The following is an 18598-nucleotide window of genomic DNA, read 5'->3' on the forward strand; positions in this document are numbered from 1 at the left end:
AAGAACTGAGAATAACAAGACATTTTTCTAAGCCGATACATCAGAATCACTCTTAACTCAGCTGAGTTTCAACCATCTACCTTAAAAGTGAAAGCTTTATGTAGCACTACTGGCCCATTCATCTAGACAGTCATGCCGCTTAAACGTAACCAACTCAATGTTTCCCCATAGCAACTCTGAGCCACCAATACATCCTGCTATTCAATTTCTAATTAAATAAACAAAAACTTTACTTATATGTGCCTATTCTTAAGTGTTTGGGCTTTACACAGTTTCATGAACAATGCTTGATTCACCATCTTTCTACACTACACTGCTAACTGCACTTATTACCAACACAGTACCAGAAATCTAGAGACAGTCCCAATCCTTCACTTTGCAGATGAGTCACCAAATAAAATTTCACTACAGGGTAGCCCTCAGGCCATTAAGGCAAATAAAATTAGATACAGACTAGGCTTGAGGTCTTATCTGAATGTACAGCAGAAATTAGTCAGAACAGGATCTCCTTTCTTCAAACCATATTGCTGATATGGGGTCATACTATTTTAGCACCAGTGGAATAGATTCACCCTGTGAATCTATTTACCCAGACATGCAACCCGATGGGTCAAATACACAACTTCTAGGTATGCCTCCATTTCTGTAGCTTTTTCTTCTTACATGCTTGGATTCTTAGAATAATTTCAAGTTTTGTTAATTCTGGGTCAGTTATTGTAAAAGGAGAAGACAACAGATGGCAAAAGAACTACGAGCATATGATGGAATTTGCTAAAATGGGCTACCCACTTATAGTAGGAAAAGAGAGTAATATAATCAAAGCAGGTTGCACTAGGGCAAGAAGCCACTCGGTAAATGTGCCATGATTAGATTCAATGAGGCTAACAGTACTTTTCTTCTAGCAGAAGATAAAAGAGGGAAGTGGTTCATGTAGTGCTGCATAGAACAGCCTTGAGGAATGCAGAACAAGTACACTGGGTTTCACATTTGGAGATGGCATTAGGGTCCTATTTTCACTGGGGCTCACCCCTCCGTATTTGAAGCATCACTGAGTCACATATTAAAAAAAAAAAAAAGAGACATTTGCCACAGTCTGCCGGGGCAGGCTGAGAAAATTCAGTCCATGAGGCATGACTATGAAGCGATCAGAAAAAAAGTACAGCAGCCAGGTAGAGCCAGAAATACACCTACCAGTCCCATTTCTAAACAGAAGATAGTGACAGGATTATAGTCCATCTCTTATTTTTCATGTCTTATTAATTCTTGCTAACCAGTACTGTGTATATTATTTCTAAAGTTACAAGTAATACAAAATAATATCCAATTGAAAATACAAACATCTACCCATTTACCAAGAAAAGGTACATGTAAAACAAACAATTAACAGATTTTGTATTTCTCAGGTGCTATGTGCAGATCTTGCAGCAAATTTTTGAGAAAACCATTGAATATCAAACTTACTTGTGTTGATAAGAAACTGGTTTGAAACCCCAGGATGATCTACATCATGTATTGCACTGGCAAAAATTGCTGCAAGAATCTCCAAATCAGTGAACACTGCCTAGAAAACCATGAAATAGAAATGACAAATCACTAATCAATGAAAAAACGGTTTCAGTAAAAGGAGTCTAATTTAATCTTGATCTGAACGTTAAAAAAATGTATTTGAAATGCATCAGGAATCTTAAGAAGGTATTTTACACATAGGTTATCACAATCTTTTGTAAAATCATCCATTACATTGAATTCCATAAATATTTCCAGCTTGGCCATGAAAGTAAAACTATCCTTACTTCACACTAACAGCATCACTAAATTCAGTAACAACTGAAGCGTCTCTCAGCTTCAGTCTATAAATAAATCAACTTTTATTAAACCAGTAGTTATAGATTTAGATTTCTGACCTATAGCACAAATTCAAGTTAAAAATTCCTGCCAGATTCTTTCATGTTACATCTGACACGTCTATGTTACACAATAAACATACAGTCCTGCATTTGAAGAATGAACATCTCCTCAACGACACCAAAGGAAACGGTGATAGACTACAAGGCATTTTACTTAGCATTTACTGATGTTTCTTTGTATGAGACTATTAGGAAAATAGGCAGCAAGGACTGCAAGGGACCTGATGTGTCACTGAGTCTTGTCCCAGGTTGTTACAAGTTCCCAAGTTACATAATGGCTTTCAGAACTGATCATGAACAGCTTAGAAGTACGTAGATCAGCAATGGCACTGGGCATATACTGCGATTTTACTGGTTAAAACTGCTGAGAGCAAGGTCATCAAAAACAGTTGAGTTAAATACAACAAACAAACAAACAAAAAAGCAATAAAATCTAAAAATGCTCCTGATGTTCAGTTTAGCTGTTTGGTGAAGATAGTGGAGATTTAAGAGCATAAGCTGATCTCCCTCTTTCTCAAGAGAATTCCAGAATCTTTGTGGATCTTTGTCAACTGTCATTCAGGTTCAGAACAAATACACACAATTTAAAAACAACAACAACAACAAATAAACAAATGGCCTTATTGAGGAAATCCTGTTTTATCACTGTCTTTCCTAGGCAATTCCACTGTGGTTAGTGAGTCTCACATGGAAAGTTATAACAGAACAGGAAGCAGTTAATAATGAAACGAATGTAACAAGTTACAAATTGTTTTGCAACAAAAAAGGTTATGACAACACAAATCTGCAAGTATAAGACCATGACTTTGAAGAAAAACATTACATTTTTCTGCACAATATTTACATACAAATAAACCTGGATCCTCACAAAGTATCTTTAAGAGAGAGCAACTTATGAAATAAATGTCAAGATTTCTTTTTGAAAAATATTACAGAAACTAAAATGTTTATCGTTTAGTTGAGAAGTCAAAGTATGTCCCTTCCTCTCATGCCTGCCTCTTTCCCACCTTGGTGTAGTTTACCTCTAATGCTGGGGTTGATAGCAAGACATGGGTTGACTGAACAACATCTGCAGCATGTATGTTATTGTGATATGCCACATCTGCATGGTAATGATCTTCTAGGGTCATCAGGTAAGTTATTAAAGTGTCTACTGGAATTTTAAATGTTTTTAACAAATCTCGTTCCTAGAAAAGAAAAAGGGAAACAAGTCAGATTACAAAGCACAGAAAAATCTCTCAGATAAGCATGAAGCAGTATGGCTGCTCCTACTTGCCTGAAAAATAGTGTGCATGATGACGGTCAAAGGTCTGTTTCCAGATAGTTCTGCTACTCGGAAAACCTGAAGGCCCCATTTGTTCACATCTTCTAGTTCCTAGGACAGAATCAAGCAACCGAACCATTGAACTCTAACACACAGATTCCAGCATTTTTTGATTAAAACAGCTACAAATGGCAGACTCATGAAAATGCAAAGCTTGACACCTGCTAGAGTCACTGTGAAAATTATATGCTAAACTCTGAAAGGGGGAAAGCTGCTACTACTACTCTTGTAATATTTGCACTGGCATCTACCACCTCTCCTGATTCACTAGGGAGGAAAGAATTCCACTTTTAAGTGAATTGCTCCAGAGGAAGAGATACTGCAGTATTTTGAATGAGCTGACACCCTTTCTATCTCACTGCCTAGTAAGGGCAAAGTTCAGCGAGGAGGTGAACTGCAAAAGACACTGAGTTCTGCTGCTGTCTTCCTGATCCTCAAAAACAGACTGTTGAAATAAATAGGGAGATTCCTGAGAACATAATGATAGGCATATTTCCAAATACTAACAACTAAAATTGAATGAATAATCACTTTATACCAGTGTTAGATTATTGCCAAATTGTTGCTGGTGCAAAAATCAGAAGTGTCCCTGAAAACAAAATACGGACATGCAAAATGGAGTTGAAGACAGGATATGCAAAGATAGCTCTAATGCTATACAGTTGTGCATTTTTGAAAAGCATCAGTCTGCTGTAGATTTTCATTCCTCTGTCAGTATATAAGTTTATTCTTCCTTCCTCAGGTATTATTAAGGAATATGCAGCATTATTATTTTTAATATATGCAACTGACAGGAAACATTCCTGTTGAAATCCTGTTCAAGCAGAAATCAACCCTTACGGCCTGATTCTGATTTCAGTTATTACTCTTCCACTTCACTGGATTTACATTACTTTAAGTGAGATCAGCCTTTAATGCTACAGCTTGCAATCAACAGCTCTAAGTGGAAGATGGAATAATATTGGTAACTCCATCTGACCAACCTCTATTTCAATTCAACAGTTTAAATTCAAGGATTTAAATATTCTCTACCTTGGCAAGAACATCCTCTTGGTCTGTTTTAACTCCAAATCTGGGAATACTGGAATTAGTTAAGCTGGAGCTGTGCATCAGTTTTTTGACTCCACTGATCTGAGACATTGGCCTCTTCTTTTTCTCTTTCTCTTTCTGCGTCGGAGAAGGAATTTCAACTTCATGTTGTTTGTCTTTAAAAGAATGAGAAAAAAGATATTTTTGATATGAATTACAAATATTTTTGCTTGCTTTACTGCTGATTTTCATATTATGGATGTTGTAATGCTTAACAGAACTTTTTTTATTTTTGTTTTTTATATTTGTGGTTGTAGAATTTTCAACAGGTATTTCACATCAACAGCAGTTAAAACATGAAATGAGACAAACATAAACCAGGTCCTCACTAAAGCAGAGCTCTATTTCTCAGATTTCTGAACTGTCTTTAAATATGCCTTGTGACTGTCTAATTTCCACTTTCTCTGCACCTGTAGCCCTATGGATATTGTTAGCTCTTTTATTTATAAATGTTATAACACATGAACAGAAGTCTGTATTTTCATTTGGCAAGAAAATTTGATTTTTTTTTTATTTTATGGGAAAAAAAAAAACAAACAGTATCTCATGTAAACCTTTCCAAAACCCCCTTAAAGGGGGCTGCCTCTGTTTATGCTATCTGTACAGCTCAGAAAATCTTTTGCCAGTGGTGCCTCATCAACAAATGCTTTGCATGTAGAGGCAGCTCACATCTGAAGAGCAGCTCTTCTCTGTTACAATGTATAGCACCTCTCAAACAGAGTAAGTAATACTGACAAAAGACTATTCTGCTAAAAAAAAAAAAAAAAAAAAAGTCTGTCTTGTGGGCTTCTGCTTCTACAGCAGTATCAGTGGTATTATTTCATATACCTCAATGTCTGTGCCAGCAAATCTTACTACCACTATAGGCAAAGATCAAAGGGATAATAAAGTGTATTTAGGCTATTGTCATCTGATCACTGCAGATACAGTATGGGGGTGTGGAGCACTGCAGACACCTGTGGTCCGCAGTGCAACTGAAATTGGTGCAACAGAGGATTTTCGAGCCAAAAAACTGCTAGGAATTTGCATTATTTTTTGTTCATTTTATTCATGCTATTTTTTAAATGTAGTGTTTTAATAACTTCCTTTAACTCATCTCTTTTCTGACAAGATCTGCCTGCATCTTTTCTCTTCCTTACGAAATATTCTAGCAGAACAAGTAATATCAAGGACATATGTTTCTAACACAGGAGCTGAGTGAAAACTAAGATTTAAAAACCAACTTAAAAGAAACAAAAAGAACAACATCAGAAAAGAAAATTGGGACTCTTAAAAATAGCTGTTTACTTTATCCTTCCTGCAGTGGTCATCTTCAAGAAAGACACTGAAACCAGGCAAGGGTAGCAAGTCTGTTCCTAATTTCTAGATTGTTATTGTGTTTGCTTCTTCACTTTATTCCTTTTCTTTAAATTATTTTTCCTTTTTTTTTTTTTTTTAATTACCCTTTAGCAGTCTGCGTTTACTGGATACTTCAAATTCCAAACAAATCAGAGTGAAGAAGCGACTGCAGAAATGTCACCAAGCTTTAGCCTGCAGCACTAAGTTCTCCAGTCCCCTCTTCACTCCCCCCTACTTTGCTCTCTGCTTGCAGACAATCAGGAAAAAAAGAGGGAGGATAAGCACTAGAGCTTTTGACTGGTGCAAACCGACAACAGATGAGGAGCAGGGACCCGTGTTCATGTTTTGATGTTTATGATTTTGGTCATATGCACAAAGTTTAGAGCCATCAAGGGGAGGTTCATAAGCTGAGCTGTCAGAGCAACTCAAGTGAAAGGAAGGGTCTTGTCTGAACAACTTTAAATCTCCTAAGGAATTCCACGGGATTGCCTATGCTTTTGTAATAATGAGGCGAAGTACCCCAGACCTATCTGAACATCTAGAAAAGATAACTTGCCATTTTGACCCTGGTTATGTTATACTTGTTGACAGGTTCTCTTACACTTTCACTTCATAGGAAAACAGATTAATTACACTGAAAAATAAAAAGCTTACATATTATCAGACTCAGGATAGGAACCTTGATTCTTACACAATAATATATTAGTTGTCATAAAGAATAACTTCATACACCTCATACAGTCCTCCCTAGGAAAACAATCTATCTATTTTGAAGAAGAAAAACATTAAAAAGTGTTTTCTCATTACATCTTCCTAAATCTCAAATGTGAAAGTCTGTAGATGTTCAGGAGATTAGTTATCTATTAAGAAAACAATTTACTAGATTCATTTGAATTTTCTGTGGAAATAATATTTTCCTTCTTTTCATTGTATCTCAGAATCTATATATTTAGACAGCACATTTTGGAAATAGTAGATTTAAGCAATAATTCTGTAGCTCAGGTATTTTCTCCACTGTCTTCTTCTTGTATACTTTTTTTTTTAGCAGACTGGGTTTTCATTTATATCCAGCCACTGAAGAAAACCCATAGCTCAGTAATTTGTAAGTGATTGCCTTTCCAGTGCTCTTTCTGCTCCACATTGAGGTCTCCTCTGAAAAGTAGACAGATGCATTTCCTTACCCTGTCAAAATCAGCCTTACGTTTTCAAGTAAAGCCATACAGAGACCGGTATCTAAGTCTTTTCAGTTAGCCTAAGTGGCTCCTGAAGCTCTGCAATACTGCTTCTCCACAACACAGGCATATCTCTTCCTTCTTTTATGAAACTCTGCTGTGCTGCACTTCTCAGATAGCTACTGCAATCATGGATAAACTGAATGGGCACATGAAGAGATCCATTTAGGTTACAGTGACAAGCGGGATAAAATTTAACTTTTAAAATCCCCACTTCTTTCCAAAAAGCACAAAAAGCCCTAGCTATCTCACACAAATAAAACAAAATTTCTCTTAACCTTGACACTTTTTAATATATTCGCTATCCTAATTTAGATATATACAGCTGTGCTTCCCCTTATGTGCACAGTCATGAACCAGTTGTGTTTTGCTCAAAACTTCATTAAAATTTATACATTAACTTTATTTTCTTGCTCACAATCAACCACATAGAATCAAGTTTTATTAATTTTCACCAGTTTTATATATATATGAAAAACAGAACAAAACATTGCCTTCTGCAAAGCTATAGAGAAAGAAATACAGTCTTCATAATATCATGTCAGGGTTTTCAGTGCTCACATCCCACAGTGCAAGCTCTTTCGCTGCACAAATTCTCTGGCAGCAGTCTGTTCAGATGTTGACTTAGTCATATTCATCAGCTTTCTCATGTGCAGGCAGGGAATACCAAAACATCAGAAGCATGTACTGTGAGATTTAATGAGGTTTCATGTGTTCGTGTGCCTTCAGCACACTGAAACCTCTTTGTTCTAACTTTCATTCTGGCCAGAAGGCAAACAGAATGGAAGAACTATTTTAAATATATGAAATACTCAATTTATTATATATTCATTTCTTAGTATGGTAGCAATATAATAATGAGAATACATAGAGGAATATTTATCTGCAAGTACACAGGGAAACCACACAGAAACTACACAAGCTGTAAAGGAATGGATTTACCATAACCTCTGTACTGAACGTACAGCTTCTGTAAACAGAAAATTATATGGAAAGCTACCTGCTTTTAAGGTCTATCACAACATAGAAAGATATTAAAAAGAACAAAGGCAAAAAAGTTAGCTCCCATCATGGTCTTACCTAAGAATGTGTTTGATATATATTCAGAGACCTGATTGCCTGATCTGCTCATTTCAGAAAGGTGGGTTAGCTCCCGGTTGAGCATTCTTTTAAACTGGAAAGGAAAACCAAAAGCAAAAAAGCATAAGTTAGTGATCAAGACAAATTTTGGTTAGGATTAGAAAATGCAGTCAATTTATAACAGGGGGGAGGACACAAGAGTAAGAACATACCAACTAAGATAACAGTGAAAGCAAAAATGACATATAATATTGCTCTTCCCTACTAACTTCCTTATCTCTTGAAAAACATAACTCTTAACCACCGAAAACACTGAATCACGATTCGATTGCTGAGGCACAGGGTCCTACTTGTAACTTAAAGCTGTAAGGCATAAGCATAAACTCAGAAATAATTAATGTTCCTTTTTTTGTCATGCTTTTTATTTTAATTTGAAGAGAAAATGCAAACATATTTACACAAGATCCCTTATCTACTAGGAGTTTCTTATCATATTTTTAAATTAATCTATTTATATATATTTGAAATACCTTTCAAAACCTTTCAAGTTTCTTCCTTTGTCATTAATGTACAGAATTTGGTGGCATTCCTTAAAAATATCAAAATATCTTATTGATTTCCTACACACCAATATGTAGGTTTATCTTTGATTAAAATGTTTTCAAGTAAATCAGACCAATGACTTGCCCTTTCTGGTCAGAAATGTCTCAGAAAATTGACAGTGTCTGTATGAAACATACATGTAAGAGTAGAAAACCACCCATGAAAACCTCTTTCTTTCCCCTTAATTCACATGGGCAGCCTATTTGATGTGAGTGCATATTAGCATTTCACAAAGCATTAATTGATTGCATCATTATAATTGAGTCTTTCTTTACTCCTTCAAAGAATCCTGGAATGGCTGAGGTTGGCAAGGACCTCTGGGTCCATCTGGCCCAACCCCTGCTCAAGCAGGGACATCCAGAGCAGGACAATGTCTTTTGAAGGTCTCCAAGGAAGAGACTGAACAACCTCTCTGAGCAACCCATGCCAGGGCTCCATCGCTCACACAAGTTTGGGAAGAAGTGCTTCCTTCCACAGAGAGAACCTGCAGCATTGTTTTCCATATACTAATTTTGCAGCTGTACGTTTCATGGCATTTCACATATAGTAATATAGCTCTGCCTTGATATTACCAATAAATACAACTCAGCAATATTTATTATCAATTCAACCAGATCTTTCCAGTGCAAATTAATATCTGTCACTACTGAATATTGTCTACCATTGTGCCATTTTTTCATTTTGTTGTTACTTTCCCGTCTCCTTTTGTCTTAACAAGGCCAAATTATTTTCAGCCATTTTCAAACTCATTTTCTGCTTTTTTTTGCAGCTAGACATGATCATTTACTATATAAAGCAATAGTTATCCTTATTATATAACCCTGTAAACATTCCCTTTATGAGGAAAACTACAAAATTCTTCTTCTATATACTAGATAAAGCAGTAGACTAAACATTGACCACCTCCTTTCCACCACACTGGAATCATCAAAGCCCTTACTTCAAAGAGGTTTTGCACGGTGAAAGGTGTTATTTTCTTCTCAATGTCTTTGGAAGTCACCAATTACTGTATTGCTCACAGTGCACAATATATAAATTACCTTTAATATAACATCCTAACCATTAGCCACCACATTTTCCTGCCATCTTGACATACCATCAGCCCAGGAATTTCCCTCTACAAAGACTCCTACTACAAATTATACTTCTGTCACAAGCCAAAGAAACAACTTTGATCTCAGATACAGCCATGTGCTAGCAAGCACTCAATAGATTTCTGAAAATCTGAACCATAACGCAAATACAGTTACGTAGGCTATGAACTATACAGCTATATATTCTGCATGAGACCAGTGCTAGTCTCCATAGTGAAGTCAGATGTTCCTCACCAATGTTACAAATGTTAAAAAAAAAAAAAAAAAAAAAAAAAAAAAAGAGTCAAGCCTGCCAAGAAATAACATAACATGACTGGGCAAAAATTCTGAAAGTATTTTTAAAAGACCTTGAAACTTTTAACATGTATTTAAGACACACTTACATAGGTGTGTTTTTTGTTGTTATTTGTTTGTTCTGCACCCAAGGTGAAAAACTGAATTATTTAGAGCAAAAACTGCAAAAAGTTGTAGATTATTTGTCTCCTGACTATCCCCAGGAACTGAAGCTTTAAATTAAATATCATAAATATGAATCTTAATAAAAATGCAAGAATTTGACAAAATGGCATTAACTTACAGGTCTGTCATCAGTATCCGTTACCACTCCAACATACTTTCCTTCTCGGTTTAATACAGCTAATGCCCCTGGATCCCCCTCAATAGTCCTCATCTGTCTGCCTGCTTCCTGATAAGCCTTCTTAGGTAATGCCCAATGCTGCCATGCTGTTTTAGCAGCTGTAGAGCAACACAATTGGATCACTTGCCTACTTGCCACACTTAAAAAAAAAAAAAAAAACTACAGACCATTCAGCCAAAGTAAGTATGGCTCAGGAGCTCTCCATCTATTTAAAAATTATCCATGTTTGAAAGGAGAACAACTTACTGTTTAGACTATGCTTTTTTTTTCCAGCTACCTGATACAATTTTGGCTTTTAACCTTTCTTTTATTTTTTTTTATTTTTTATTTATTTATTTATTTAGGCTGCCCGCAATGACAGAGGACTGGATTGGAAGAGACACAGCAGTCTCTTCCAATCATATATTCCTGACTGTTCTGATGCAAAGTCTTGCCTACCTCACATCACCCCAAAAGACAACAGAGCACATAAGCTACGCCATCAGCATAAAACCTGGTGAAGACTACATTGCTGCTGAATATGAGCATACAGTAAAACAAGTCTCCACACTTCTGAAAGCCCTCCTGCTAACAGTGAATTCAATGAAAGAAACCTTTGGGATTTAAAGCATTGTAGAAGTGTGATTTCCTCACGTTCTTTCACATGTTGCTGACGCAACACCAACACAGCTTTAATTGACATCTATTTTGAGAACATCTGGACTGTGGAGTTTAGAAAATGGCTTTGATTTCCTAATTACACATGACAAAGCCTTATGACCGTCATCTGCACTGGAACATATGAAGTTGTAGACCACATGCAGACAGCTGTTTCTGATGAAGAATGACAATGCAGCATGAGAAAAATAAAGGAGCATTAATTGAACAGCAATTAAGCTGTTGAAATAGTTTTCTTGATTATGTCCTTTTGCAGTATATCTGTACATTACTTAATCTTTTGATGTTTAATATCTTGCCCTTTGGGGAAAAAAAAAAAAACTTTTTTTTTCCTAAAATATCAAAAAAAAAATCCCAAAGCCTCTACTTTTTTCAGAATTTACAAATTTCTCAAAAACTTGCTGCTTCATAGAGCACAATTTTCCACATATTTATGCATTATTGCATTATTATTTGAGAATGAAATTCTGCCTAACTCTCATGTTGCTCCCACAAGCTCTTATTGCAAATCAGGGAAGTTTTTATAACAACCAGAAAACATCTCTTTTACGTGCCTGAAACTTGGCTAGACTGCTCATATTCTCTCTTCATTTCTCATCTTGGAAATAATGTTTAGCACTTTATTCAAAACAAGTCAAAACATGAAAAATCCTTTAAATAGTAAATGTTAAAGATACTATTTTGGGTAGGAATTTTAAAAATCTGAATGTCACATAGTTTTGTAGTTGAACAAAATCGATCACAATGAATCGAATATGTTGTTACATACACTTTAATTATAATATTGTCAGCTTTGCACAGGCAGGAATCACAGGTTTTTGGATGAGCTATGCATATATTGTATTCTTCTACATAAGGGTTTTCTCATTTTGCAAGCCAGGCACTGTTAGATTGAAAAAACGACGCATTTGGATTATCACTGCCCTCAACTATAGTATAGGAAATTCCCTGTGGAAATGGACAGGCTATAAAACATCCATTAAGTCAATTACACAGTTCTTCACTACAGAATACTGATGTCACAGCAGCAGAGTTCAACAAAAAAAATCTGAAAAGTCTGATAGAGTGAGAATAAAAGTGCTGAGACAAGAACAGTTTCCTAAATATTGTTCATCTCCAAAGAACAAATTACACAGTGGGGATTGAACTAGGTAGTTTAGGTCCTTCTGGGCTCATAGCAATGTGTCCTTGTCTCTGTATAACACTGCTATCAACCTAGGGCATGTTTAAATATTTTTTAGTGGAAGAAAAAAATATATTTTTTTTTTTCAGATGTCAACAAAGGTATGTAAAAAAATTTGGACAGCCTTTTGCAGTAACTATATTCCCAAATTGTGACCAGAACACTAACGTAATTCTGGGGAGACTTGGTGTCTATAGCAAGAAGATTCATGGTCAATTCCCAAGATAAGGAGACGATCTAACTACAGAGTCAGTTCATGGCTATGAAAAGTTTGGACTGCACTCAATATATATGGGGTCTACTGATTCCATTATTGCTTAAAGTCCATGAATCAATAACTCCAAGCTGAAGCAAATGTGCAGTCTGCAGAAGGATGCGGAACCACCCTCAGCATAGATGCCCCAGGGGGACTTCTTCCACCCAGGCTTTCTTCTCATGAACAGGCAATCTGCTGCATCCCAAGGACTGTAAAGAGGTAACTTTAGCAAGAGCACAGAAGGTAAAGCTAAGCCAAGAAGGCACTCCATGGACCAAAAGGCCCCTACCTGGCAATCCTTCAATGTGAGTGTTAATTGAGCTCCAAACCCTGCAGAGGCTTGAACTAGAATGCTTGAAAGCACTGGAGTCTTTCTTTGCACTGGTTCCCAAATCAACATGGCAACAGATCTCAGATTCAAATTTTTTGGCTGCTTCTTTTCTAGATAACACTTCTGAATGCTTATATGGATACAATACATACAGGAAACATGCATTCAGTATTTGGAATATCACACATTGCAGTGTATCTTGTTTGTGTAGTATGTATAATTGCTATTTTTAAAATACTTTCATAACTTAAAATAGAATAAACTATATTATTTTATAGGGTTTGAAAAGTGGCGTATTCTACAAAAAACGAGATAAAGAACTGAAAATAGGCCAGTCTTAGAGGTTAACATAAGGCTTCTGTTTTTAATGTTTATCAGTGGAAAACTCTCTTTAACAGGACTCTTAATCAGTAAAAAACATTCTCAAAAAATAAGTGTTGGTTGGAAGACCATGCATTTAATATATATCAAACCGGTTTTTAATTCATAAACTATAGTCAGGCTCCTGTCTCCAAGCCTGGTGTTGCAACAGTAGTATTCATTGTTTCAAGGAAACATTCTCAAAGATAGCCAGAGACAATCTCTGACATCCATCTGACCATCATTCTCCCCAATATAATCTAACAGAAGATAATATAGCACAGCCTGAAGCATACAGAAATTATGAATATATGTGTAGTGAGAAATGTAAATACATGTCACAATCTTTGAGACTAAGACATTTCAATTTTCCTTTTATTCAATTTTGACTGTCAGAAAGAGCAGATAGATCTTCGTATTTTTCCTAAAACATGTATTCTGTGAACTTAGAGAGCACTATGCTAAAATCACATTCAAGTACTATTTAGCTTCTTAATTAAAATCATTGCCTATACAATATACATAGTATAGGACACTGCCTATACAAAGGACATATTTTACCATGTGTAATCAACTACAGCTATCATGCTCTTTGCTGAACTTCAAATAGCAAAAATCTGTATCCATTTGAAAGGCTACGTAGTAACAGTGAAATGTTTTTTGAAGATCAGTGATAGAATTTTTGTGATTGAGCAAGTAAAAAAAATACAGCAGCTGCCTGGAAATCCAGAATATACTTCCAAGCAATGTACAATAAATACCTCTCTTTCAGCTACATGGAAAATAATTTAATCTTATATTTTTAGTAAACAAGAAAACAATCCACCTAGATAGCATAATGGACTTCAGTCTCTTCACAGATGACTGAACAAAATCCCAGAAAATATATTGTAATAATTCTCCAATAGCAGAAAATGGTCACAACGACCTGATCAGACACAATGACCTAATGAGGATTTTAAATTTCTACTTTTAAAACAAATATGTGATAAAAGTGGACATAAATACAAGTGAGCATAACAGATTCAGTCAAGTGTGAATATAATGCTTATATTACATTTAGTGATTTAATTAAATACTTGCATTACTTAGGTCAGTAGAAATGAGATTTATTTTCTTTAATGCTATGATGTGGAACAGTTACTGCTTGTCAAGAATAAGATTGTTTCATTTTTCTTCCTTTTAACATGCTTCATAAATAAAATCATAAGAAAACATTATTATTTTTAAGCACAAGCACAAAAGTAGAGGTAAAACAAAGCTCACATATGGTTCTGTATTAAGTGAATTTTGTTGAATGGCATATTGATTTAATTAATTGGTGGGAAACTTTCCCATAAAAGAGATAAAGCTTATTTAATTCTATTTTCTAGCATTACTGCAGTTTCAAGCTAGTTCAAAGCTTCTCTACATAATAATATAGATCAATCTTAGAAGAAGATAATTTTCAGAGTCCCAGTGTTTTAATCAATAAGCTGTCACATACACACGGGCTACCAGAAAATGCTGCTGGAACATACTGTTGATAATTTCACATTTCTTCAGCTGTTAAAGCCAGGATGAGTCATGCATTCATCCATTATCCTCAGCCTCTTTAATCATGCTGTCTCCTATTGTATGTTATCTCAGTTTTGATTTTTTTTTTTTTTTGTGTGTGAAATGTTTTAACATCCAGAAATACAGTTCTGTAGCAATCTTTCATAAAGGAACACAAAACTCTTCTGAATTTATATGGTTCTACACTTGGTATAATTATCCATTTTAGCAATTATTTTAGAAGTCCCACCACAATTTATAAGACAGACTATATACTGTGTAGTTCATTCTCCCTGCTGAGTAAAGCCTTGCTTTTCAGATTTTTGACTTTATATACATATTACTCATAGTCCTTTTACCCGCAAATACTCATACTATCCAGCAATCATGCAATCATGCACCACAAATCAAGGTTCTCAAAAGGTAAAACAAAATCCTACCTTTATGTAGCCCCAAGAAACTGAGAGTAAATAGTTTGCCTCAGGCATTTTTGATTTATTTTTTTTTCTATACTACCAAATCTAAGATATTCAGTTCTTTGCTATCTGTTACAGCAAAAGACTTTCAACAAGAAAGAAGCCTTCTCTTCTCTCTTAATTCTTTTTGCTGATCTTCAGGTTCTCAGCAACTGTGTGCACAGGAGGCACTCTGAAATGAAATCCAACCGTGCGTTCTTCCGATTGTATAAATGCCATTTATAAAACTCCAAGCACTCAGAGGCAGAACTGAAGAGACATATTGTATGAGTTGAAGAAATATCTGAAGAGCTAGGGATATGCATATTTCCTGAACACCAGGACTTAATGAATAATGTATGTCAAGATGCTCAGCTGCTGGAAAGACTTGTTCTATCAACAGCTACCAAATAAGGATCTGAAGGGGAAGCCACAAAGAGTGCCACTAATCCCTCCCATAGAGCCTAACTAGCAGCCAATAGTATGTCACCCTAAAAGATATAAATGCAAGGGGCTGGTGACATGAGATAGGAAAATTTCTGATTGGGCGTCACTGGGGACTCTCCTGGGCATGGGGTATATCTTTTTTTTTTTTTTTTTTTTAACAACAATGTCATTTAATAATGGCATCCCCACCTGCAGCACTCACACTCCATTCAAAAATAATTAGTCTGAGTTCTTGTAGCTTCAGCAGCATTTGCCAGCTCTCTTCAATGGACATGCCATCCAAGCGGTTAAAATTAGTATTTTGTATACTCATTTGGCTTTCCTACTCTGTTTAATTTTTCATATGAAAGGGAAATATATGAGTTTTTTTAAATGAATTAAAAGCAACAAATAAAGCTACCAATACTCTTGAGCAATCTTTGGTATACTATAATACTGAAAATGGTTTGGGCTTTTATGCAATCTAGATTAAAAAATGATCTGCTTGCCAATAAGCTGCCATTTTCTACCTTTTTTTTGTTTGTTTTTATTTTTTCCCAATTTTAATAGGAAAAAAGCAGTTATTAAGAGGAAGCAGTTCACATGTTTTACAATACCCCAGAAATACGAAGTTTCCATGCAGAAATCAGAATATTAGAGTCCTCAAACCAAATTTTCACTGTATTTATTTAACTTTTACTTTCTGCTTTAGCAGGTTAATACATGTATAATCAATTACAACTATACATCACAAAAAAAGCGGGGGGAGGGGATTAATTGAAAGTGGAGCATGTCAGTGAACTGACTCAGAACATTAAATAAAATATCCTGCCATCTGCCATTCAGAAAACAAAATTTAAATGGAAGAATGCATTATCTTACATAACATTGTGCAAGACATATGCATTACTGCGGCAAATTTCTGAGTCTTTGCTGTATCAAAAGAAGGGAGTTTCCCAACATGACAATGAGGAAATGTCTAAGGACAAGTTGGTGTAGCATCCAGCCTAAGCCCATATTGCTGATTCACTGGGAGCTGCTGACCAACAGTCATAAGAAACCTTCTGATTGAAGTGGTTTCTAGCTCTCTGGGTGACGCTATATAGCAATGTCAAAAACACTAAGTGCTTGAGAAAAAATCGAGCCTGCAAAAATCAATAGGGCAAAATATGAGATTAAGAGATTTCTTCCTAGCAGCAGAGAAGTATATCTCAATGTGACAACTGGCTACAGTCAATAGACCATCCAGCACTTACATGTTTTCCTACGGAACCACACTGTTTTCATTAAAATAATATATATATATATATATATATATATATATATATATACACACACACACACGTGAATAAACACATTACTGATACATTTTCAGTAAAAAGAAGTTATACCTGTCCAAGGTCTATACAGGAAGATGAATACAAAGTAAGTTTTGAAAACAGACCTGGATTATTTGAGATTGGCAAGACATTAAAATAGATAAAAATTAAAACAAAATTTATTAAATTTAAAATTTTTAAATTAAATTTTTTAAAATAAAAAACATCTGCTTTACATTGTTTTCTGGTCATCCATGAGAGAACACTGCTGCTACCTACCCTGCTACCTACCCAATACTAACACTGAGGATTAGAAACACTTTTGTTGATTCCTCTAGCAAAATATACTGCAACATTACTTTCCACCTTATCTCAAAATTCACAACACTGAGGACTGCAAAAGACTCCTCTGCACAACCAGCTAAAAAGGCCCAGAGATCCTCCAAAATTTGTAAGCGAGCAGGGACTATGGCAGGAAGGTAGTCATCCTCATGGGCACAGCAGGGTCCCTGTCAAGCTCTTACCCTCCCCCTCTTCCTCCTCCTCCTCCTTCTCATCTGCCTTTTCCTCCCAGCCTTGGAGGAGGATCCTTTGTATGCTCTGGAGTTAGAAGAGCTTCAACCAGGCAAGCACGGAGATTGCACAGAGGGAATTAAGTTTTACCTCCTAAAATGCAAAGATTTAGAGGCTCCATTAGCTACTCTTTTTCTGACTCCTTTTCATAGAATCAGCAAGGTTGGGAAAGACCTCCATGATCATCTGGTCCAACCATCCCCCTAACACCAGTATGACCCACTAAACTACATCACTAACCATCATGTCCAACCGTTCCTTAAACACCACCAGGGACAGTGACTCCACCAACTCCCTGGGCCACCCATTCCAATGCCTGACTACTCTCTCTGAGAAGAAATGTCTCCTAACTTCCAACCTAAACCTCCCATACACAACTTGAGGCCATTCCTTCAAGTCCTGTCGCTAGTTACCTTGCTGAAGTCTAGGTAGACTACATCAGCAGCCTTTCCCTAATCTACCAGGTGGGTCACCTGTTCATAGAAGGAGATGAAGGTGGTCAGGCAGGACTTGTCTTTCATGGATCCATGCTGACTGGGCCTGAACCCCCAGTTGTCCCACACATTCTGTGTGATAGCATTCAAGATGAATGTTCCACCACCTTTCCTGACACCGAGGTCACGCTGACAGGTCTGTAATTCCCCGGGTCCTCCTTACAACCCTTCTTATAGATGGAGATTTTATTCATATCTTTGAGGAAAACCTGCAAGAGGATGCCCAGTGCTGACATGAACGTGTACAAGAAGGTAAATGGAGAGAGAGGGAGATAAGGATGTGACAACTCTGCCAGGCCACTCCTGGGACAATCCTTGATCCTTATGCCATGCTGCCTCCCTTCAAAAGGCAATTTAAATTAGAAGACTTAGAATAGGGTAAAATAATAGTTGTACTTCTGACTACTGAAGAAGTGAAGTGTGTAGGTGTGAAAGTTTGGTTGCAATTGGTAGTAAAAATGGACTTTGGAAAAACAAGGTTAAAAGTCATTTCTCTTACTTTGTCACATTAAAGGTTGGTTCCTTGTTAAACTTTATTAACTACTGCTCTCAAAAGCACAGAACTATTTAAAACATCTTTTGTGTAAATAGCACTACTTATTTAGTATGTACAAAAAAATCTTCCTTGATTATTTTACTTTCCAACAAGATACTAGACAAAGACCCATCCATAGTGAATTATACATGTAGGTTATTAAATTTAT

At 36.0% G+C, this 18598-nt stretch overlaps 1 protein-coding gene across 7 annotated transcripts in view; it reads right to left on the minus strand.

Annotated features, from left to right (window-relative positions):
- The window catches only part of PDE4D (phosphodiesterase 4D), a 674141-nt gene that overhangs the window by 9046 nt on the left and 646497 nt on the right, over positions 1-18598 (minus strand). For 6 of the 7 annotated variants that reach the window (XM_038170325.2, XM_072031125.1, XM_072031126.1 and 3 more), the window contains 5 exons: positions 7971-8064; positions 4264-4436; positions 3184-3282; positions 2930-3094; positions 1462-1561 (listed from right to left, as the gene is read on the minus strand). In XM_038170325.2, coding sequence (XP_038026253.1) covers positions 1462-1561; positions 2930-3094; positions 3184-3282; positions 4264-4436; positions 7971-8064 — 631 coding nt within the window. Of the gene's footprint in view, positions 1-1461; positions 1562-2929; positions 3095-3183; positions 3283-4263; positions 4437-7970; positions 8065-15067; positions 15465-18598 lie in introns of those variants that run through there. The other variant, XM_038170330.2, reaches the window with a different exon arrangement.

The sequence above is a fragment of the Anas platyrhynchos genome, chromosome Z (assembly GCF_047663525.1).
Source record: "Anas platyrhynchos isolate ZD024472 breed Pekin duck chromosome Z, IASCAAS_PekinDuck_T2T, whole genome shotgun sequence".
NCBI lineage: Eukaryota > Metazoa > Chordata > Aves > Anseriformes > Anatidae > Anas > Anas platyrhynchos.